We start from the raw sequence: 23,330 nt of genomic DNA on the forward strand, positions 1-23,330 counted from the left end.
TGCCAAACCCAGCAGAGTTCAGGATGACTTTGCAGGGGTGGAGCTGGGAACAGTGGGATGAGGATGTTCCAGTTGGGTGTCCCTTGCCCAGGGTGACACCGGCCCTGAGGGAATGTGGCTGCCTGAAGCCACACACAGCCCCTGGCACTGCTGCTCCTCGGGCGGGGATGAGGGGTCAGTGTGAGGGGTCTGTGTGAGGGTCTGTGTGAGGGGTCGGTGTGAGGGGTCGGTGTGAGGGTCAGTGTGAGAGGTCGGTGTGAGGGGCTGGTGTGAGGGTTGGTCTGAGGGGTCGCTGTGGGGGTCGGTGTGAGGGGTCAATGTGAGGGGCAGATGTGAAGGATCTGTGTGAGGGTCTCTGTGGGGGGTCGCTGTGAGGGCTCTGTGTGAGGGGCCGCTACGAAGGGTCAGAGTGAGGGTCAGTGTGAGGGGTCGCTGTGAAGGGTCGGTAACAGGGGTCACTATGAGAGGCAGGAGCGGCACCCCCAAACCAATCGTGTCCCTCACCGCGCTCCGTTCCCCCTCCCATCCCCGTTCGCCCCCTCCCCGCCCCCGGCCGCGGCCCCAGGCCCCTCTTCCGGCTTCCGGTGCCGGCGCTATAAGAGCCGCTTCCGCCTCGGGCCCGTGCCGGGAGCGCGCGCCGCCGGTGCCGCCATGAACGCCCGCGGTGAGCGGGGGAAGGGAGCCGGGGGGGTCTGTCCGGGAGGGGCCACGACCACTGGGGGGGTGCACGGCGGTACCTCAGCCATGGCGGGGGCGGTTAATGGGGTGAGGGGTGTTGGCGGAGGGGGGGGGCAGCCGTTACCGGGGCTACGCGCGGGGCCCCCCGTCCATGATGAGGGGGAGACTCACCGTTGCCTCGGGGTGGGGAAGGACGATTACCGGCCCTTAGCGGGGCTACGGGCGGGGGGGATCCAGTCCGTGGGGTGGGAGACTGGCCGTGCTCTCAGCAGTGGGTCTGGGGGGGGTTACCCGTGCAGGAGTGGTGGGAGAGGGAGGGGGAAGCGTTACCGGGGCTGTGGGTGAGTGGGATCCTGTCTGTGGGGGATTGGGGGGCCGGGAGACCCTGCGATGGCCCAGGGAGGGGGACGGTGAGGGAGGGGGTTCCTCGGGGGGGTGTTGGTGGTGCGGGGCCGGCCGCGACGGTGTCCCCGTGTCCCCTCGGCAGGGCTGAGCACGGAGAAGGCCGTCGCCTTCAGCCGGCGGCTGCGGGCCGAGCCGCAGTTCCTGCTGGCCCAGAACGTGGCGACATGCAACGACCCGCTGGAGGTGTGCCTGCAGCGCCAGGTGGTGCAGGACACCGTGCAGGTGTTCCAGCACGCCGTGCCCGCTGAGGGCAAGCCCGTCACCAACCAGAAGAACTCCGGTGAGAGGGGGTCGGGCTCGGGGTGGTGTTTGGGGATTGACCGGTAACACTGACTGTGCTTCTGGGAGCCCTTTGTCCGGGCTCCAGAGCAAAGTTGAATCCCTGCAGCATCTCCTGAGTTAATAACAGACTTCAGGCTCGCAGCGTTTCCCTCTCTTTCCTCCTGTAACTGAGACCGGTGCTCGCAGTGGAAGATTTCAGAAGTCCTTCAGAGCTTTTTGGTGTGGTACAGCCCTGGCCAAAGGCTGGAGGCAGAACTATGTCATGAATCTCGTGGTAAAAGAAATTGTTGTGCAGCTCTTGAGTACAGGCGTTCCACTTTAATCCTTGTTCCTTTGATCTCTCAGGGAGATGCTGGATCTTTTCCTGTCTCAACGCAATGCGTCTTCCTTTCATGAAGAAATACAACATTGAAGAGTTTGAGTTCAGCCAGTCCTATCTCTTTTTCTGGGATAAGGTACAGTCATGCAGGTTGTGCTAGGATGGCTTATGCAATCAGGTGGTAGTGTTGGGACACTAAGACTTCTTTTAGGCTGGGTTGTTTTAACAATACATCTGGAAAACACACATGGGAAGAAACTTCAAAAGTTCTTTAAAAATGCATTTTAAATGCAGGTCGAGCAAAGTGTGACTTTCAGCTTGAGAAGAAAGTTGTCAACATGTTGATGTTTTGGAATAGTAAAAGTCTTTTTTTCAAGTGTTACTTGATACTTCAGGAGTTACTTGATATTTCATAAGTTACTTGTTGGAAGCTCAGGGGAAACGTGATTGTCACTCATGCTTGTCACCTGCTGTGTGTCTGCTCGTCCCCCTAAGGGAAATGAAGCGAATCTAGTGCTAGTTTGGGCCAGGCTTCATTGCATAACTTCTGCTTCACATTTCCTGTTCCCCTACCCTCAAGCTCTGAGCTAACTCCCTCCTGAATATTTGATCTGTAACAAAGAGGTAGCCCCTGGAATGCTAGAGGGGGAAAATAAGGATTTCAGTGGATGAGCAGGAAGTAGCTTCATCTATTTTGTACTTCCAAACAACTTGAATATTTAGCAATTAATTAATATGTCAGACTTAAAAGGGTTTTTTTCCCTGTGTGTTTCAGGTTGAACGTTGTTACTACTTTTTAAATGCTTTTGTGGAAACAGCCCAGAAAAAGGAGCCAGTGGAAGGAAGACTGGTCCAATTCCTGCTCTCCAACCCCACCAATGATGGAGGACAGTGGGATATGCTGGTTAACATTATTGGTAAGAGAATTGATCATTAGGAGCCCTTCCTGAAATTGCACACTGGTTTGAGATGGGGAATGGAACAGAAGAAGAAACTGAGTTTGGGACCTGGGAATTTGCCAAGGAACACGATGCCATTAACCACTACCTTTTCTAACCAAGGACCTTTTTCATGCTGGGCTTAAATTGTCTTGCATTGCTTTAGCATATTGCTGCTGATGATAAAAGCTCAGAAGATCAACAGAAATAATCAGATATCCCAGACTTCCCATTTAGTAAAAAGGTTCAATCCCTTTTTACTCCAGTCGTCAACATTATTTATTTACATCCATGTGTACAATTTTTAGGGCACAAGGTAAGGCAAAAACGTGGCTACACTTGGGTGTGTCCACCAGGCAGGAGCAAAACTACTTGGAGTTGCAGCCTGAAGTTGGTACAAAGACCAGTGAGAGGGAATTGATGTGGAATGTGGCAGTGCTGGTCTTACAAAGATCCAGCACAAACGGGATCCTACGCTGATGGAGAGACTTAATTACACCAGCACTTGCTTTCATTTGTGTTGTGAAACAATGTGATACCTTTGGTAAATCAACAAGCCAATAACAGATACTTAGAATCACAAAAGGAATTTGTTTCTTTGAAGCCTGGAGGTTCCTTTTTTCCTCACCCATTTGTGATTAATAATCAGGGCAAAGAAGATTTTTGCTGCTGCAGTTACATCCAGAGCCTTGCATGGTGTGACCTGTTATTGGTCCCACAATGTAGGAAACAAATGAGCTGCTGCTGGTATTTTATAAGTATTGAGGAGTAAAGGAGACCAGGAAGTTAGTTGGTTAATTGTAGATAAACTACATGGAGTGATTCATAGGAGGCCAAATCTTTAGGAGGTATTTCAGAAGGTATTAATTTTAAAGTAATCAAGTTGGTTGTTTGTTTTGTTTTTTTTCTGGTGAAAAGAACTTCTTAAAGCACTAATTAGTTTAGAACTTTTAAGTGTTGAATTAAATGATACTGAGCAGTTCAGGGATTCCACATTCTGGGACCCCTGTGGAATGTGGTTCACAGGTGAAGATTCAGTCACAAATTAAAATGTAAACTTGGAGTACTTGTGACCTTTTAAGTAAAAGACTTTCCCTTATCTCTGCACAAATCCAAACTCTCTTTAGCTTTTACATGGGTATAAGCAGAAGTATGAGCATCTGTTATGTGGAAAAGCCAGTTGTTAACCTGTAGTTTTATGTCTTTTAGAAAAGTACGGTGTTGTCCCCAAGAAATACTTCCCAGAGTCTCACACCACAGAGGCTACTAGGAGGATGAATGAGATCTTGAATCATAAGGTAAAATTGATTTAGGTGATATAATGACTGGGAGGGGATGGGAATGAACCTGCTCCAAATATTCCTGACCACCTTATCTTTACTCACCAAAGTGTTAAGTGCATTTCAGCAACTTAAACTTATTAACAAGCAGCCTAAAGTCTCACCAAAGTGTGATGTTAATCTTGAAACGTGGAGCAGGAAAGTGAGATTGTCAAAGATGCCCATTGCCAGGCTTCAGTAGCTTGAAGGTACCCCATGTGGTTTTAAAAGCAGTTATTTCTAATCCTCAGATTCTTGACATGTGGCTGCTTAAATCTGTTTCTGCAAAACTAGCACATGGCGTCTAGGTGATTTTTTCCACCCCCTCGATATTTCATCTACCAGTGTGCCAAGGCTTCTGGAGATGGCTGTCAGATTTGATAAAAAAGATGAAAAAAATGTATTTTCAAAACAGTGAATCTTTAAAAATCAGCTTTCACTCTAGAAGTGCCCAGCTTGGTCTGAAGGAAGGTGTTAATTGACTCCCTGAACTACAGAAATTAGTTAACCTGGAAAGGTGCTAGTGTAGGGAGCTAGATAAAAAAGGTAATTAAATATTTTTTTTTACAGTGTGATTTGATTATTTTTTTTTTCCAGTTCATATGCTACATGCTCAGGGAAAACTGCCTGCTGAAATCCACATAAAAAATGCAAAGTATGTGCTGAAATGAGCTTAGACATCATAAATGTTGTTAATGTTATTCTAGTCTTGAGCGTGGCAAAGCAGCTGGTCCTGAGGGAGCCCCACTCACTGTTCCCAGCCTTATGGATGGTGACAGTAATGGGAAGTGTGTGCTGCTCTTACTGCAGTTGTGCATGCAGTGGGGAAATGCTGCTTGCTTTTTATCAACCAGGAGATCAATTATGCATTAGAATTGCAAAATAAATGTTACAGTATGAAGACAGTGTGTTCTGTGAGTCACAGGGGTGCTGGTGTTGTGTGGATGTTGTAGCACCAGTCATGGAACTGAGAGAAATCAAGCCTTAAGAGCTTAATGGCTGCAAGCCTCACATCAGTGGCTGGAAAACTGTAATTGAATTGTGACTATTTGTTAATTTTTCATTATATTTTGCTGATATTTCAAAGCATTCAATTATCTTGTTATTTTTTAACGAATCAATCTCAAACTAAGCCTTCTGAAGGGTGTTTTCTTTTCATTTTGAAAACATGTTGTGAAGAGTAAAAGAGGTGCTTGAAACAACCAGATGGGAAGTCCTGGAACTGATTAGGTGGCACCTTTCATACCCTTATAATCAAATGACTTTCTTTTCAAACAGATGAGGGAATATTGTTTGCGGTTAAGAAACATGGTGGAAAGTGGAGGAAGCAAAGGAGAACTTTGTGCTGCCATGGACATGATGATAGAAGAGGTAAATAAATAAAAAGGCATGAATCTTCTTGGAACACAGGGCCAGAATGGAAGGGATGTCTTCCTCTTGTTCTGTAGCTATTGAATCAACCAAAACAAGTGCCTTTTTTTGCCCAACTAGAAGTGTGGTTGGAGCTACTCAAGTGAATTTGTTTTGCAGTGGCTTGTTGCTCACCTCATTCTGAGATTTTTCTCATACTTCCAGACAAAGATCTTGAATCTACAGATTTCAGGATGATGACACTTTACAGACATCTGCCCCTTGCTGCAGGAAAACAGCATTTTGTGTCTTGAGAGGTGAAAATAGCAGCTTGTCAGGCTCTTATAAATAGCAGGAAAGAGGTTGAAAGTCACGTTCCGATGGCTTTGAATGCAAATCTTGCAGCAGGAGTGTTGTGCAAAGATTCCCCACAAGAGAGCAGAAAAGAACCACGGAAGGGAGGTCTCTGCACAAGGCTGAGTCCAGCTGTGGGCTGATCCTGGGGGGCAGCAGGGGAAGGAATCACAGCATCTGTTTCTGGCTGTGAATTAACCCAACCTGCAAGTGCAGTGTGTCTGCAGTGCCTGAACCTCCATCTGCTCACATAGAACAGGAGTGACCTGTCTCATTTTTCTCTTTCTGTACTACTCATACTTGGTTCTTAAGCTGCCAAAAATAACTTTAGAAGTGGAGGCTGTTTTAGTTTGACCTAGTGCATACACTTTAAAAAAAGGACATATTTCATTTATTTCTCAAACGTACAGTGCCAAGTGGTTTAATGTTTGTTTTTAGATGAATCACTAAATCAAATGTTTTGGTGTTTGGGTGTTAGTTTTTCTGCAATCCAGTCAACATCAGTATTAGTCAGAACCCACCTTGGCCTATTTCTGTGAAGTTTTAGGCAGTTCCACTAATATGCAAGTATTGATTAATGTGCTGGTTTGGGTTTTCAAAATTCATCTTTTGCACTTCATGTAAAAACCTGTAGCTTCTTTTAATCTGATTTTAAGGTTAGATTAAAAGAAAACTGATTCATGTTCCTTGGATTTCACCTGAACTGTTGTGAAATGTATTTCTGCCTTAGGATGAACAGAATTCTGTGCTTTGAGCTGACCCCAGCATGTTGCCAGTCAGCTCTTAGCTGATAGGTGAATTAATGTAACCTGCATTCATGTGAGTGTCCAAAAGCCCTTGGAGGATTTTACAGCGGACATCAAAAGCTTCCTGGAGATGGTCATTTTTAGGGCAGGGACACTGCAAAATGTCTCTTTTGTTTAGAGCCTCTTGCCCTTTGACAAGGGGTCCTGGAGCTGACCTTAAAGGGTTATTAACTGATTGCAGTTTGTCTGTTCTGTAAATGCTTAATCCTCTGATGTTAACACAGCATTTTTTCCTGCAGTAGTAACAGTGGTTTGCATGTGTTTATATGTATGTAAGTGGTGTTGCCTCTTTTTTATGTGGCAAAGCAGATCTTGGTTTTCTTCTGTGAGGTTTTATTTGCATAGCAAATCTCGGTTTGCTCCTGCTGGGAGCAGCACTCGAGCTGAAATGGGGGAGTTATACTGGAACACACAATTAAATATTCACTCCAGAACTGTATAAACATTCTCTTATCAAACCAGTGCACAGCAGGTCGGAAGTTGAAATCAGTGCAGTTCATGCAACTGAATTTTTCTCCTTTGCTGTTCTCTTTTATAGACTCTTCCTTATCAGGAGTGTCCTTTTCCCCTCCTTACTCATTTTGGGTTTTACCACAAGCCCCTATATCTTTGCCTTATCTTGGTTCTAGTTGTCACTGGGTTGATATAAGTCACCTTTTAATTAAAATATGCTTATTTTATTTATTGATGGAGGAAGCTGGTGAGATACAAAGAGATGACCTGTGTTGGGTGTGGTGGCAAAACAATTGAGGGAGGCCATTCCCAGGCTGTGCTGCCTCTGTTCCCTGGAGACTTCTGTCTCCATCACTTTCCTTCCTCTGCCTGGAGCCCATGTGGTTGCAGCTCTCTTTTTAGGCATTTTTCTTGCTTATTTTGTTTCCACAGCCTCATCTCTCACCACTTGTGGTTATCTGAGGTAATGTGGGTGTAGCCACAGCAAATGGTACCTTTCGTGCAGTATGTGCAAAATTAAATATTTATAGTAGTTCAGGGATTTACACTTGCTCTTTAACATATTTATTGAGAAATAAACGTGTGAGTTCCTACAGCAAAAACCTCATGCCCACACCCTTGTTTCAACCTGTAATTAATCTTTTCGCTTGTTTTCTTAAATTGCTTGGAGCAAGAACACCTTTATTTGTATTTTGTGCACAGCCAGGTCGTGTTACTTAACATGAACAGTGCATTCCTTTTGCTGTCAGCACAAAGAGCACAAAGGCAGTTCTTATGGAGCCTTAGGATCCATATAAATCAGCTCAACCAGCTCCAGGAAGAGTAAGTCAGGTTTGGGAAAGGGAAGAAGAGGGGAAAGTGTGAGGACTGCCAGCCTGGGAAAGCTGGCACAGACCACAGGAGCTGGATCCCAGTGGAGAAGGTGCAGTTGTTTTAAATAACCTGTTGGTTCCTTGCAAGGAAGAGACTTACCTTGTGCTCAAGACGTGGACAGAGCTGAAGACCAGTGTCAGCTGAAGTAAAACAGATTCAAACCTGTTTAACTATGATTAAATTCTCTGTCCCCAGAGTACTTGTGGCAGGTCCTGCTCAGTGTCCCTAAAGACACTCATCTGGTTACACTGCCAGTGTCAGCACGTTCCCTGATAAGCCCCGTGAGAAAGTGCAGTAGTGGTTCTGAAGTGCAGTTTCATGTTCTGATTTATAAGGGGGCTGACTTGAAATCTGGTCAACTTTTTGTGTTAAAAATCCAAAGAAAGCTGCCAGCTGTAAAGGATGTCACAGGCAGCAGGCAGGGATCTGGAATTAAATTACATAATCTGCCAGCTCAGCCCTGAACAGAGATGTTGTTAAATGTTATTAAAACAGATGAGGAGATTATTCTGGGCCTTTGAAAAGAAGCAAAGGCCCATCTTTGAAATCCAAATGAACATTACGGTTAAAAAGGGGATTAGTGCAGGGGAAACACTGGGATAAAATGCCCATGTTAGAAGGTCTGGTTTGTCTCTGCATGGGACAAACACCTGGTGGAACAGGTGATGCTGAATGCTGAAGCCTTTCTAGAATCAATTTGGTAACGTTTCTCTTGTTGGAGGAACTTCAGAATTATTTAGGAAATGTTGGAATGAGACTGGGCAGTGTCCTGGCTTTTGCTTTTGGCTACCGCATTCCTTGAATAACCTGGAATTTGTAGGTTCAGCCTTGAGCTTCTGTTTTGCCTGATGGTTTACCTGAGAACATGGAGTGTGAGAATGGAGAGAGATGCTGTTGATTTTCCTGTGGCCTTTCAGATTGGTTTTGAACTGCTGAAACACCCGGATTTCAAGGGATAAATGCAAATAATTCACGTGTGTGTTTATTCACATTGTTCAAAGGTGACCGTTAAGATCCCGTTTCTCCAGCTGGTTCTCACGTGGGGAAATCTGTCCTGCAGTGGCATTGCTGTGGTAGGAGAGGCAGACCTGCATGTTCCATCAGGCTCACAGCTGTTTGTTTCTCTGGGCAGGTGTTCAGAATAGTGAGCACTTGCCTGGGCAGCCCTCCGGAGACCTTCTGCTGGGAATTCCGGGATAAGGAGAAGAACTACCACAAATATGGCCCCATGACCCCGGTGCAGTTCTACAACGAGCATGTGAAGCCCTACTTCAACATGGAGGACAAGGTGGGGGGTGCTGAAAGGCTTTCCAAGACCTCTGTTTGCTGCTAAGCCACTTACTTTCCACTGTTTCCAGTGTCTGTCCCCCCTGTAACTGCAGCACATGGGGTGGGTTCTGCTCCCCCAAGTCAGAGGGCCCCGTGTTTATTCTCCCTGTTGTGCTGTTTGTGCCCTGCCCTTCAATCATCTGTGATCTCACGTTGCAGCTCCACGATGATTTTGTAATGATTAAATATGCAGTGATCTCATCAGTCATAGCAGGTCATAAGGCAGCCATTAGAGCAGGAATAATATGCAGAGCTGCTCTGCCACAGTTAGGAGGTGAACTTGTAAACAAAACAACAAACAAACCCATAAAAATGCTATTTCAGTTAAGTGGCTTGTTTGCTATGGGACAGGCAGGTATCTGGGACAAAAGCCATTCCCTGAAATCCTTCTAGATCCACTGCTCAGAGATTTCAGTTGCACCTCTTTATGACATCTTGGTTTTTGGCAGATTTGTCTAGTGAATGATCCTCGACCCCAGAATCCCTACAACAGGCTGTACACAGTGGAGTACCTGGGCAACATGGCTGGGGGCAGGAAAACACTCTACAACAACCAGCCCGTGGAGGTCCTGAAGAAATTGGCTGCAGCATCTATTAAGGATGGAGAGGTGGGTTTGGCTTCTCTTCATGGATGGCACAGTGCAGCCCATGCCATGGAAAACCCCTGGGATATGGCCCAGAAATGACCCTTCCCTCTGTTTGCAGGCTGTGTGGTTTGGCTGTGACGTGGCAAAGCACTTCTATGGCAAGCTGGGAATCAATGACCTGAATATGTGAGTAGAGAATCAAACCAGGATGCCATTTGGGATACTTGGTGAGGACATGAAGAGTCCTTTGGCTGCTTAAGAAACTAATTCATGCATACTGTGGATTATATACCCCAAAAGATTATATTTAAGTAATTCAGCAGCACAGAAATGTTTTCATTTGTTAGTTAAATCTGAATCCTTTAAAGATGCACTACAAGTAGTTGTTAAGTATTCTTACTTATTTAAATTGTCTAATATCTGGTGAGAGAAACTCCTTAAGGGATCAGTTTTTGCATTTATTCTGACATTAAAATTACTTGAACTCTGTTCAGTGCCAGTCTGTGCACTGGCTCCTGGGACAGGACAGTCTCCTAATTCCCTGATTTACTAGTCAGAACTCTCCCTGCATCCTTTTTGATGTGGCTTATTTGGCTTTCTGATAGATTTAATCATGAGCTGGTGTTCGGTGTCTCCATCAAGAACATGAACAAAGCAGAGCGACTGATCTTTGGAGAATCCCTGATGACCCATGCCATGGTCCTGACAGCTGTCACTGAGAAGGTAGAGTCTCATTCCTGAACTTCTGATGCTGGCAGGGATTTATTGGATTATCCTGGGTGTTTGTTTGTGTTCTGGGCTCGGTGTGTAAGTTGTTCTGCCACAAGGCCTGGCTGTTTGTTCTCCTTGTGTTTGCTTGTCTGAGTGCTCAGAACTATAAATATTTAAGAAGAAGGGAAGAATTTTAGACATGCCAAGGGGCTTGTTTCCTTTTGCCCACAGACTTTTATTGGAGAACCACTGCATGGTCAGTTCAGTGTGTTTTAGAGCATGAAACTCCTGGTAAAATGCTGTAGGAGGCTCTTTGTAACAGTGTAACAGTGTTAAACCTCCTGCAGCTCCCTGGCTTGGGATCTCTCTGACCTCTAATTAGAGGAGGAAAACAGTGTCCAAAATAGCTCCGTGGCTGAGACGAATCCACAACTAAATCAGCTCCTGGCAGTATAACAAAGCACATAATGCAGTAAAAAGAACCATGTAAAAACTTACAACTCGGGGTTATCTGCAATGTTGATGTTTCCATTTATTTCCAGAAGTTGTCTTTAATAAAGTTTCTTTGAAGTGATCTCTTCCTGTCCAACATGACCTTGGCTTGAGAAATAACAGCTTGCACAGCACAGAACAAGTTTGCTTGAGCTCTGGAGTTTGGGGACTCAAGATGGGACTGCTGAGTCATAATAATTTTTCCAAGTTACTTTTTACAACTTGATATAACTTTTCCTGTTTTCTGCACTCTGAGCTATAAACACCTCCATTGTGTATCAGATTGCATGAGCACTTCTTTAAATATCTAACTAAAAACCAAGGACAATTTGTTTTATAGTGGTACTTTTTAAAAACTTATTTCTCTGTTCATCACTGAAGCCTGTATGTTTGCACTGATGGTGTGAGTGACTAGCAACTCCAGTCCATGGTCTGTATTTTTAAATTAATTTTTGAATACTTAAATACAGTTGCATAAGATGTGACTAAATGTGACCTGAATTCTTTAACAAAGGGAGTAGAAGATCAGTAGATGATGGATGGTGTGTCTGAAATCAAAAGATGATTTAAAAGAAGTTATCCTACAACAAGTTCAGAATTCAGAAGCTTTTACACTTTTAAAATGGGCAAAGTTGTTTCTACTTCTTATTTGTAAATGCCTTAACATTAAACATTTACTTAAGCTAAAGGAGCTCTGATAAACTGAGTTGAAAATGTAATACTTTGGATTTACCTGCTTTATAAAAAAGGCTTTGAAGATTTAAGAAATCCTATTACAATTTAACAACATCAAAAATTGATTTGGATTAAATGCACCTTTTGGTTAAAAACTTACTGTACATGAACATGCTCATCCCAGTTCCTGTCTGGGAGCTCTCAAGTGTCTCACCTTAAGGACTGTCCTATATTTTTGAGTGAGAATAGAAGCATTGCAACAATATTCCACTGAATGTTAAAAATGGATTTATGAGGTGTTTTTTCAGGTTACTTTTTTATATTAAAAGATTTCAGTAGCAATGCAGCAGACTTGGAACTGTGTCCTTCAGCTGGATTCTTCAAGGGTTTGTGCTTGCTCTTACTGATGTTGTTCTGAATTATGAGAGTTGCTTTGTTGTCCTTGTTCTTTTCCTCTGATTCCCAGTTCAGGCAAGTTGTGCATCCTGCATTTCAGAAGGCCCCATGCCCTGATGGGGGATAGGGATGGCTGCTTAAATTCTGTGAGTCAGTTAAGGCCAAATTTGAATTTAGTTAAATTCAAGTGTTCTGGTAAAAATAGGTGTTTATTGGAGGGTCTCTTCCTGACCACATTTCCTCAGATTTTATGAAGTGGGTAGACAGGTATTTTAACAAGTTATATTTCTCCAACTGTTGGCATTGTGTGGAACTCTGTGGTGCCTGCAGACTGTTGGCAGGAGAGCTCTGTGGTTGCTGGTGCTGGATTTGGACATGGAGGGGATTGGCTGCTCTTCCCTGGCCTGTCCTGCACTTACTGAATGCCATTGACTTGTTTTGTCACAGGATGGGCAAGAAGATGCATTTGAGAAATGGAGAGTGGAAAACTCCTGGGGTGAAGACCGTGGCAATAAAGGTAATTTATGGTCATGGGAACAGAGGGCTGAACATAGTGGTTGGAAATAAGGACTGGTTTGTGTGTGGAAGGCATGAGAAGATACTGGTAGACTTTATCTAAAGCTCATATTTTATCAAAGTTTAAATCCTTCATTATCACTTTCTTGAAGTTTATTGCTGTGAGGCTGCTGATTTTCTTAAGCCTTGATACCAGTTTGCTGTTGACCACAAGTAAATTCCTAGACATAATAAATTCCACTTATTCCTTTCTAAAATCCCCAGCAGCTGTAGGAGTTTGCTCTCCCTCTGTCACACTGGTCAGAACCTTGGCTATTTTGTTGCTCAGTCCTTTGCTGCAGAACATAAGTGTGAAAAATCTGGTAGCATTAGTCCAAAACTATGATGGCACCTCTCCTGTGAGATACCAGGAATTCCTGGGGGTGTGTAATGGATCTGTTCATAAGGGGACAACAGATAAATGCTTGGCAGTATCAATAAGACAGGATCACTTCCAAGGACTGCATTGTATAGGAATGCTTTTTCCTTCAGGTATGAAAGCAAAAATAAAGAGTTCACTGCAACACTTCTACATGTACTAAAGCTTTTGGTAGCAGAGCTAAGCTTGAGTCTGTCACTACAGCTGTCCCCTCTGTGGGATCTTGTGCTGCCTGTGGCTGGTGTTACTGAATAACCTTCCTGAGCCATGTGTGACACTGAAGTGGTTTGTGTTTTCTTTTAAAGCACTGTTTATCAATCTGCAAGATTTTGCTTACTGATTTTGTAAACGAGGAAATGAGGGCATGGCTGGTCCCAGCTTGTGCTGTGAACAGCTGTGGTGCAAACTGTTCTAGCTCCAATAGCTGGCTGTGGAAAAAACAATGAAAAAATGATAGTTCTGGTTGCCTTTTGGAAGCTGTGCCAAAGACAGGGTGTGCAGCACCCCTGCAGTGCTGCTCTCTGGTGTGACAGGCACTGGGGGCACAACATCGAGTCCTTACCGGGATGTTCTGCAGGGACTTGTTCTCCTGTCCCTGTTCTCCTGTCCTGGCCTGCCCTGCTGTTCCTTTGGAAAGGCTCTGGCATGTGGCAGCAGCGTGGACAGAACCCCGAGTCACAGCTCAGCAGGGGTTTAGGAAATTGCTTCCAGTTACTTCCATGCTCATGGAAAATGGGAATGACTTGAAGGTGTTTCTCTGCTGGGCTGGGGGGCAGCTCTGACCTCCCAGGCCCTCGGTGAGTGGGGCTGGTGGTGTGAGAGCCGTCCCTGCTTTGCCCTGCCAAGGTCACTCAGCTTTTCCTAATGGAGTGGAGGGAAAGTCCATGGTTTTTGTCATCTCCTCTGTGGGACAGGTCGGATGTGGGCTCAGCTGTGGCACAGCCTCCCTGCTGGGTGTGCCAGGCTGGACAGTGTCCCAGGGCACAACAGTCACCGCTGACCACATTTTTCTGCTGCACATTAATCCCAAATGTTGTGTTTGTAAGATTCAGTATGGCAGAACTTTCCCAGGACATCTTAGGTTTTCTTCTGGGAATAGACTATTTCTGGAGAACTGTTTTAGGATGTGGTCTTACTCATAAGCTTTTGATAACATGAACAACTAACTAAAACATAGAATATTCTTGGAAAAGTGTCTTAATTTATGTTGTGGCCTGTCTGTTCTGAGTTAGCTGTATCCATTCACAGCAAAGTATCCCAATAAAAATCTTCAGTCTTGACAAAACAATGGAACTGTTGACGTTCAGCCTTCAAGGCTCATCCATGTGACAGTAGTAAAATGTACTTTGGGATGTTGGATTAAGTTAAAAAAGCCAAATCCATACTGAAGGAACATCAAAACTTTTTATTGTCTCCAAGTACAAACTATTTTGTTGAGCACTTCTGTGCGTAACAGAGAATGTGAAATATAAAAATGTGCTGGGATTGTCAAACACTTTGCTTTGGGACACTCCAGATGCTTGGTTTGTGATGTCAGATGCTGCTGGTGTGAGAGGAATGTTTCCAGGAAGGAAGGACCTTACTCAGCTGCCTTACAGCACCAGTGGACTTGGGTTAGTTCTGCAAACACTGAAGTTAAAAGGTGTCTGTCAGCAATTTGTGTGAGTTGTATATGCTCCTTGGCCAGCTGTTCTTTATTAGAACTGGATGAAGACTGGATTCAATTTCAGAATATTGGCTGTTATTCCCAAATCACAGGGCAATAACTGAACCCTGACACTGCTACAAGTGGTACCTGTTGAGCTGTGACTGAGCAGTGGCATTTCTGGGCTGGAGCATCCAAATACACTGATTTTTCAAGAATGAGCTCTTCTAGAGCCATTTAAGAGGAGCTACTTGTCCTTTGAAATAAAATAGGACCCCAAAGTGACCTGAATAAACCCTGCCCAGCCTTGTCCACATGCCATCTGTGTGGACTTTGCAGGGTGAGTCACTGTCCCTTATCTGCTTTGTACTGATGGAGACCACAGTCTCTGGAAAGTCTTGCTCGGTCTCTGGAAAGTCTTGCTCGCTGTTTATACCTTGTTTTGCTTAGGGAGTTGCCTGGAAAAGTGCCTTGACAGAAAATCCCAAGGAAGCTTGGCTCTCTCTCAGACTGTGTTATCTCAGGGAGGTGAATCCCTGAATTGATTTTCTTGGTTATGACCACCCAATCTGTGGTGGAACTAAGGGCAGTTGGACATATCCCTCAGGGCCCCTTCTCAAACACCAGAAGAGGTGACTTAGAGTCACAGAATCATTTAGGTTGGAAAAAACCTTTTAAGGGCAAACAGAGTCCAACTGTTAACCCAGCACTGCAAAGCCCACACTGAGCCATGTCCCCAAGTGCCACATCTACACGTCACTCACATCCCTCCAGGGATGGTGACTTAACTTGACAGGGTTTCCTTCTTCCTGCCCTGACTTTTTTCACTCAGTGTCCATTAGTAGCTGGTGTGGGAGGGTGAGGACTCATAGTTTGAACTCTCTTGCTGTGTCACTCTCGCTGTGATAAGATAAGGTGTAAGATTTTTATCTTATCTGCCTTATCTGGGAAGCAGTGCTTGGGTAAGTCCAGCACAAGAATCCACATCAGCAAAGAGGCAGCCAAGGATGATGTTAAACTTGGCACATCCCAGCTGGGTGTGGGGGACACCAGTAAGCCCCAACTTCCAGTATTTCTTGGACAGGGTGCTAAAGGGTCCAGCCTGCAACAAAACACCAGAGACTGGACTTGGGTCACTGAACAACGAGCAAACAAATGACTATTTGTTGGGAGGGAAGGAAAGTGTTTTTCCTTGTTGTCCCTCTTGCTTTGCTGCAAACACATTCTGAGGTGCCAGGTAACACTTCTTTTCCCTGACTTGCCTGGGACAGGACTTGAAAAACTGTGACCCCTGGTTTGGGGATCATGGGATGGAGTCAGTTATGTGCCCACACTCTGGAGTGGGCAGGACTGAAATCTTGTGGTAGTGCTTGTCCTGGAGAAAAGGAAGCCCTGGGAACAGCAGCCTAGCATTCCTTCTCCTGAATATTTAGTAGTTACATTTATATCTGTTGTAAAAGTGTTTCTTGGAATCCTCTCTGTTTTTCCTTAAGGAACGAACACAGCTGCTGACAAACATTGCTTGTTTTTTGAGGTAAAAAAGTCACTTCCCAGTCAAATATTTCCTTTCTGGTTTATTGGCACTTCTTCAGCCACCCAGGCAAGTTTAATTATTCTGAGTACTCTTTTGTTCTGGAGACACAGGACATTATTACCTAACTTTGAACCCAGCTTATCCCATAGGATATCTTTTTTTAAAAGCAAGCAAGAGGGCAATACTAAATCACACTATCGCATCCCTTGGGATAGGGGTCCATCTGCTTGTTTTGGCATGGAAAGAACCTTCCTGTGATACATCTCCAGCTACAAGTCAGCTCCCTTAGGGCTTTTCATCTCTTGTCCTGGCTGTTGCTCACATGCTCTTCTGCATGAGGGCATTCCAAGGACTGAAGTGCAGCCATCCAGTGGCAGCCCCTGCCCTCCCCTGCTGCCCACAGTGCCCTGTGCCAGGCACTGTCACTTGGCTCTCCCTGGGGGGGAGTCACGGCACAGGCACGGAGGGGCTTGTGCCGAGTCCTGCGGGCACTTCCAGGGGCTTTGTTTTCAGGTGTCTGCAGGAGGTGTCTCCTGTGGTTAACGGTGGTTTTATTGCTCTAAAAGCCACCTGACTTATTTGCATGTCCTGAGGTTCTGCTCGACGCTTCCTCCTTCTCAGACGCCGCGATCCCAATCGGCACCGTCGGCTTCGAGATACGGGATGGCAGAGGCACAGTTCATTATCCTCTCAGGGTGCAATTACTTGTTGGCTCTTGGGAGTGAGAGGTTTTTGTGTGTCCCAAGAACTCATATCCTGAAGAGAGAATAATCAAGGCAGCTCCCTTTGGCAGTGTTTCCAAAATGGCTTCTAGCTCGGGTTACAATTGATAGGGGTTTTAATTTATAGGAATTATCTGATCTCTTGCTTTAGAAACAAGATGGTGTAGATAGATGTGTTTATTGTCCACATTCTTTGGACGTTTTCTTGTTTCATTTGATTGTGTGATGATACTGTTTAAGGACACGAGGAACTTTATTACATAAAGCCTTCTCATCTGTCTGCTAAATGCTTCCTTTCTCCCAGCCACTCTCATTTTTCAGCTCACCTGGAAGAGTTTGTTTCCAATGGTAGCTCTGCTCAAACCTGTGATCCTCTAAATGTGACTTCCCCCACACCAGTTCAAAGGGTGTTCCCTGAAATTCTCAGTAAGAGTTATATTAAGGGGGAAAATTAAGATGTGGTTCAGCCTAAGTGTGATTTAGGTGGCTTTATGTTTGAGGAAAGCAGGCAGCTGCCTCTTGCTGCAGGAACTAAACCAGCAAAGCTTTCTTAAACCAGAGCTGGTTTGGATATTCATCTGGAAAATTGCCTTTTACACAAAATCCTGAACACTTCATAAGCCAGATACTCAATTTTACATTCTGCCTTAAATACCTTTTTTTTTTTTTCTTTTAAGGCTTTTTAATTCCCTTGAGTATTCTCAATGCCTATTTTAACAGAGGAAACATAAATTATGGATATTCTGGGACTTGTTTTTCCTAGTGGGCTTCTCGCTTGGCCTTTCAGGGCACACGAAGAACATCCTGTCAGTCTGTATGTTAAATTCCTTGTGTTTTTTTTTGTTTGGTTTGTTTGTTTTGAGAGAGCAGCAGTGTGAGCAGGTCCTGTTTGATGCCCTGTTCACAGGTGAGGCTTGGCTCTGTGCTGTGATGGTCTGTTTTCACCCCCAGGTTACCTGATCATGACGGACGACTGGTTCTCTGAGTACGTGTACGAGGTGGTGGTGGACAAGAAGCACGTGCCAGAGGAAATCCTGGCAGTGATGCAGCAGGAGCCCATTGTCCTGCCAGCCTGGGACCCCATGGGGGCTTTAGCCAAGTGAACTCCAGAGCATTTGCCTCTCCACGGTCATCAGAAGTAGATGCAATAGAGAATTCCAGTGGTCGGAAGCCATAGCCAAATGATGATGTGACCAAGCACTCGGCGTGGTCCGTATTCCTGAAATTAAGTTAAGGATCCTTGGGAAATAGCGCTTTACTGCCTTGGCTGATCAAAGCTCTCAGACTGGCTACTCCAAAACTCAAAAGGGAAAAGGAAAAAAACTCCTGATGAAAACACGTGGCAAGTGCTGTCAATGGCAGTTTGATTTTAGCTTAAATTTTTAACGCAAATCAGAGTAGTAATGTAGTGAAAATATTTTGACCAGTGTTTTCCCTAGAAAAAATGGGCATGAAAGGCCCTTTAAAATTAATAGCTAGATGATAGAACAAACACATTGAGATACTTAATTAACTAATTATGCTCTGACTTGTTCCATAAAAGAATGCCCAAAAATATTTTATATATTTACATTTTTAGTTTTGCTGAAGTTTTGGAGGGGGACATATGAATTGAAACTGCTAAAAATTACCTTTAGAAAACTTTTCTCTTCCTGCAGAACTGGGGAGGGGGAACTGTTTCCTTGAGGTATCCAGTTTCACTTGTTTTTATTCTTCCATTATTGAGCTGGGACTGGACAACCCACCCCAAGGCCCAGTGCTGTGTCTGTGTGCACAGGAGCGCTATTTTTCACTTATATTAGCAAGAACAACCATAAATATGTTCACAGGTGGAGTTAGTGTCATGCTCAACAGAAAAACCAATGTTTTAATTGCTGCATTTTATTTGGTTGTTTTAAAAAACAAGATGGTGCTATGAAGCTTTTGAATAAACACTTTCTAAAGTGACTGGCACAGTTCTGGTTTCTTTATTTTTTAAATGAGACACATGTAACTCATGAAATGGGAAGATATTAATGACCTGCAAATAATTCTGAGTAAAAATGTGAACATATCTCACATGCCCCAGGCACTCAAATAGTTTGAGAACAGGACTAATCCTGTGATTTAAATAGTGCAGAATGTCTGTGTGTCCCCTGCCAACCTCCCTGCTCTGCCCTGGGTTTAGTCCAAGGCAAACGAGGGTAAGTAAGGATGAACAACCACCCTGGAACATGAGTGGGGTGGCACAGAGATGTTGTTCAAGTCAAGTGCAAGCTCAAAAAGGATGTTTGGTGTGGCCACGGTGCTCTGCAATAGGGTTTGACTTTTCTTCCATTTGGACAAAAGAGGGAGGAAGTTATTAAATGATTCTGCAAGTGTATCTTGTGCTGGTTACACAGATGTGTCTCCATGTACGTACATGTATCAGAAATCCCAAGCTGAATCCTGCCTGCTAAACTAAATCCAGGTTAGAGCTTGTCTAGGAGTCATCTAAAATGATTCAACCTGCTGGGATTGTTTTCTGGATTAACATTCTAACAGGAATGCTGCTTGGACTAGAGAATTTGGTGTGGAGCAGCAGCAGGAGGCTGTTGTTACTGTCCTTGAGTTATGTGTTTTAAAGTCCATGCCCTTCACAGGATTCCCTGATGAAGTAACAAAGCTGTGCTGGAGATATTGCTGAATATTGATTTGTCAAGTAGATTTAATTATCAGGTGACTATCACATATTTTGTTGCCATTTCTGATTTATACCCTTTGCTCATCAAAATGTGATCTCTGTCAAACCATGCAAATGTGAGTTGTTTAAGGAACGGTAGCCAGGAGTCACTGGGCAAGAACAAGAATGAACTCTGAGTGGAAAGAAAAATATAAAAATATCATGGTTGACCTCACAGTCTTGTGGAAAAAAAAATGTGTATAAACAGAAATAACCTGAAATATATGTCAAATTACCTAGGTTTGCTTAGGACTGTTGGGTGTGAGCTGAGGGCAGGATCTGGTTTAGGACCCTGCAGCTCAGGGGAGATGAAAACTGAAAGGAGTGTAGAGAGCAGTGGTAAGAATGTCCAGAGGATGTGAAATCATTACTAGTAGAAGGCTGAAAGAAACATGTTTAGTCAGTAGAGGAGACATCATGTTCCATGAGTTCATAAATGGATGCCTTTAAGAAGGGAATTTTGTTCCCACTGCTCATGATAAATTGATGAAAACGTCAGAGGTTTCAACTGCAGCAAGATTTAGTGAGCCCAGGGAAAGCTTTCTGGTGACAAGAACTGGAGCAGATTGTGGAGGATGTGGTGCCTCCATTGTTACAGACCCTGGAGATCATGTTACAGAACTGTGGCAGGAATGGCCCTGGTGCAGCTGATCCCCCTTTGGGTGGGGGGATGGACCAGATGATCTTTTGGGGTCCCTTTTGGTGTTGGGGGTCTGGTGCTCAGTCTCCACCTCGTGCTGTTTCTTGCATCAGGGCAAGTAAACAGTCTTGTACTTGCTGCTGAACCCTGGTGGCTTTGAAACAGAGCCAGGTCTCTTGGAAAGCTGTATTATGCACGATATTTTGATTATGACTAATGCATGTGTTGTTTTGGGGGCTCTTTCCTCTTCCAAAAGGTCAGTAATTTTAGTCCTTCAAGATCTTTCTACTTACGACTTTAGCACCAGTTCTTCAGTTTCCTCTATGCTATCTATGAGTGTGACAGCAGCCAAAGAGAATTAACTTTTTCTCTGGAGTTTAACTGACATTTTTGTTGCCCGTGGCAGCACTGATGAGGATTGAATTTGATAAATGAAAAACTGATTCCAGGCCAGTTTTTGCTAATTTAGGTATTTAAAAGTATTGTCCAGCATGTGCTTATCTCCCCAGCTCTTGCTCAGATATTTCCCTGTACAGCTTATACAATAGAATGTTGTTTCTCTCCCTTTCCTTCAAGTAAGCACAGAAAATCCACATGGCTGAAACACGTCACGGGAAATGAAGCCAATCTGGCAGCAACACTTTTGCCTCTACTTGCCCAGCAATTTTTTAAGTTCTTTGCAGGGTGGAATTGGGAAAACTCACTGATGTGATCAGCAGCCCTCAGCTGAAGAAATGAGGCTGGAGACAGCTGAGGGATGACTGAGATGCCACGTGCTCCCTCCGGAACCTGGGGAAGTTCTCAGTGGCACAGCTGCATCCACGAGAGCCTCAGTGTCTTCTCAGGTGTGTGGAAGGCAGTTCACAGCCCAGGGGTGACAGTGAGTTGGCCCAGCCCCTCTCCAGCACACGTGGGGTATGTGATCAAGGAATAGGCCACTTAACCCCTGCTGGTTTGCAGGAAGTAGTTCAGAGATGATGAAAAATTAAACTCTTTCCAACTGGTGGAAGGGAAATAGCGTGGCAGTGAGCCTGGCTTGCTGCAGGTTGTCTCTAAGCAAAGAAAGCTCTATGACTTATGAAGTGTAAAACCAGATTACAAAAACAAAATTAACAGCCAACTGATAAAAAGATGCTTTGGTTAGAATAAAAAAAGAATTCATGCCCACTGTATTTCAATGCTGATTTGTCCTTTAGTTTATATCCTTTGCAGAGCCCTGACCTTTGGATTGTTGAGGAACCACCCAATTAACAGTTTCCTTTTCCAGTTCATCAACAAACCCACGTTGTTTTCATGTGAAAATTCAAGGGCAGTTCCCCTGACAGGTGGCAAATATTGACAGATAATGTTATAAAAGTCAGTTGTCTCAGGTTCAATCAAAAGCCAAAAAATAACTATTCCTAATGAAGACAAGGAAGAGGTAGGAGGAGAGGTTGCATGCAGTGGCAGTTTGTGGGTTCTCAGAGTCAGATTTCTCCATTGGAATGTGCTCTTAAAACAGTTGTAGTGGAAACAGCAAAACCTCTCCAAACCCCATCCAGCTCCCAGATGTGAATCCCAGCACTTTCTGTGTGGAAAATAGCAGGGAAGGGCAATAAGAACGTCTTTTATCCCAAAGCCAGTTGTAACAGCTTCTAATGTAGTCTGATTGCTAACCAAGCAAAAGATGGGAACAAATAAATACTTTAGGATTTGTTTGTTTTGTGTTATTTGGAAAATTGTTCCTACCCTTTTATAGGCAGTGAATCAGAGACACTTGCAGAATTATTACTAATCTCTTGGTACAGCTGGTACTACAGTTATTAGGTAATTTGATCGATGCTTCCCATCCTTTTGCTGGAATCTAAAGCTGCTGTATCTGTGGAGAAGGGTGGAAGTATCTGAAGTTACGTCTTAAGTGCATTTTCTTCCTCTTTTTTTTTATACTTTCCCTAAATCATTAGGATTTGCCCACCAGTGCACAGAAGATTTAATGAGATTCTGGAACTGGCTCAAAGGACAACCTGAAAGTTTTTCATGTATGAGGTAAATAAGTGTCATAGAGTTGAAGGATTTGCCTGCAATCTCCAGTCTGTTATTTCTGTGATGCTCCAAAGGTTCCAGACTGTTTGACAAGAAATTAAGGAAAAAAACCACAACTGTGCTGCTGTAGAAAACATTAATGAAAAAAAACAAGTGAACAAAAAGGCCAGGATAAGGCTTGAAAGGTGGTTTTCACATTCACAGCATGCTGGTTTTCACATTACAGCTTTGTGTGCCCTACCAAAATAACTGAGCAGTGACACTGGTGCTGCTGAGAAAGCAACTGCATTGACTAAGATGAATTATATGCAATAGTGTTTTAGACTTCTTGAAAGAACCTACTCTAAGCAGAGACTGAGATGGAGAAAAACCTCAGACAAAGGTCATGATCCCTCTAAAACTAGAAGAAACCCCAAAGATATAATTAAGTAAAAGGCAGAAGGGCTCTAAGCAGAGAGAATTTATTTGTTGTAAGAGGGTAGAAAAAGTGAGTTTGGAAAATAATTCCAGTCTCCCAGCAGTAGTGAGCTGGAAATCTGTATGAAAGGGAAGGCACAGATTCCTTGTACCATCTGTCATCCCATCTCCCAAAAAAAAATCCTGCTGTCCAGAGCAAGGGGTCTAATCCACAGATAGGTATTTATGCACTAAAACACTGTGCTTTGACCTCCATAAAGGTTTAGTGAGTGAGGCACAACAGATTCTGTTCTGGTAAACCCTTTGGAATGGGACAAAACAGGGGGAACGCTGGGGATGCAAGGACAGTAACTTGTGGGGTTTTTCCTGTCTGCAGGGAAGTGAAGATTGTCAGGACCAAACCTGATTATTTTGGAAAGCAGAGTACAGGAGGGGAATTCAGCATGGCAGGGAGGAGTTAGATATTGTTATTTTCACTAAAAGATCAATGAATTTCTAGAACAGCTGAAGGCAAGAAGCTTCACTTGACAAAACAGTCGTAATCCACTGTCCACAGGAGTCAATGGGAAAGCAAAAATGGTTTTGATCCCTCGTGTCTGTAACTGCAATGCCCGAGCTCTCCTTGAGATGGTGCAGGTGACTCGCCCTGACCGGCTGCTGCTCTGTCAGGGACCAGGGACAGCAAGGGAAAGTGCTAATTACAGCCCTCGGCTCCTCACTTTGCTGTTTATTTTCTTTTCAATTGTTT

At 44.2% G+C, this 23,330-nt stretch overlaps 1 protein-coding gene across 1 annotated transcript; it reads left to right on the top strand.

Annotated features, from left to right (window-relative positions):
- The first annotated feature begins 577 nt into the window (after positions 1-577).
- Positions 578-18,749, top strand: BLMH (bleomycin hydrolase). The gene is made up of 12 exons (XM_027691152.1): positions 578-664; positions 1,166-1,363; positions 1,711-1,820; positions 2,460-2,601; positions 3,832-3,920; positions 5,220-5,312; positions 8,910-9,065; positions 9,556-9,714; positions 9,812-9,879; positions 10,299-10,416; positions 12,415-12,484; positions 17,754-18,749. Exons 1-12 carry the CDS (start codon positions 652-654, stop codon positions 17,903-17,905), a joined length of 1,368 nt encoding a protein of 455 aa, XP_027546953.1. The 5' UTR covers positions 578-651; the 3' UTR covers positions 17,906-18,749.
- The last annotated feature ends 4,581 nt before the right edge of the window (positions 18,750-23,330 follow it).

Source organism: Neopelma chrysocephalum, unplaced genomic scaffold, assembly GCF_003984885.1.
Source record: "Neopelma chrysocephalum unplaced genomic scaffold, ASM398488v2 Primary Assembly neopelma1_82, whole genome shotgun sequence".
NCBI lineage: Eukaryota > Metazoa > Chordata > Aves > Passeriformes > Pipridae > Neopelma > Neopelma chrysocephalum.

Coding starts and splice junctions, on each gene's coding strand:
- BLMH (XM_027691152.1), top strand. Junction 3,921..5,219: donor ATGAGATCTTGAATCATAAG/GTAAAATTGATT, acceptor CTTTTCAAACAG/ATGAGGGAATATTGTTTGCG. Junction 9,715..9,811: donor CATCTATTAAGGATGGAGAG/GTGGGTTTGGCT, acceptor CTCTGTTTGCAG/GCTGTGTGGTTTGGCTGTGA.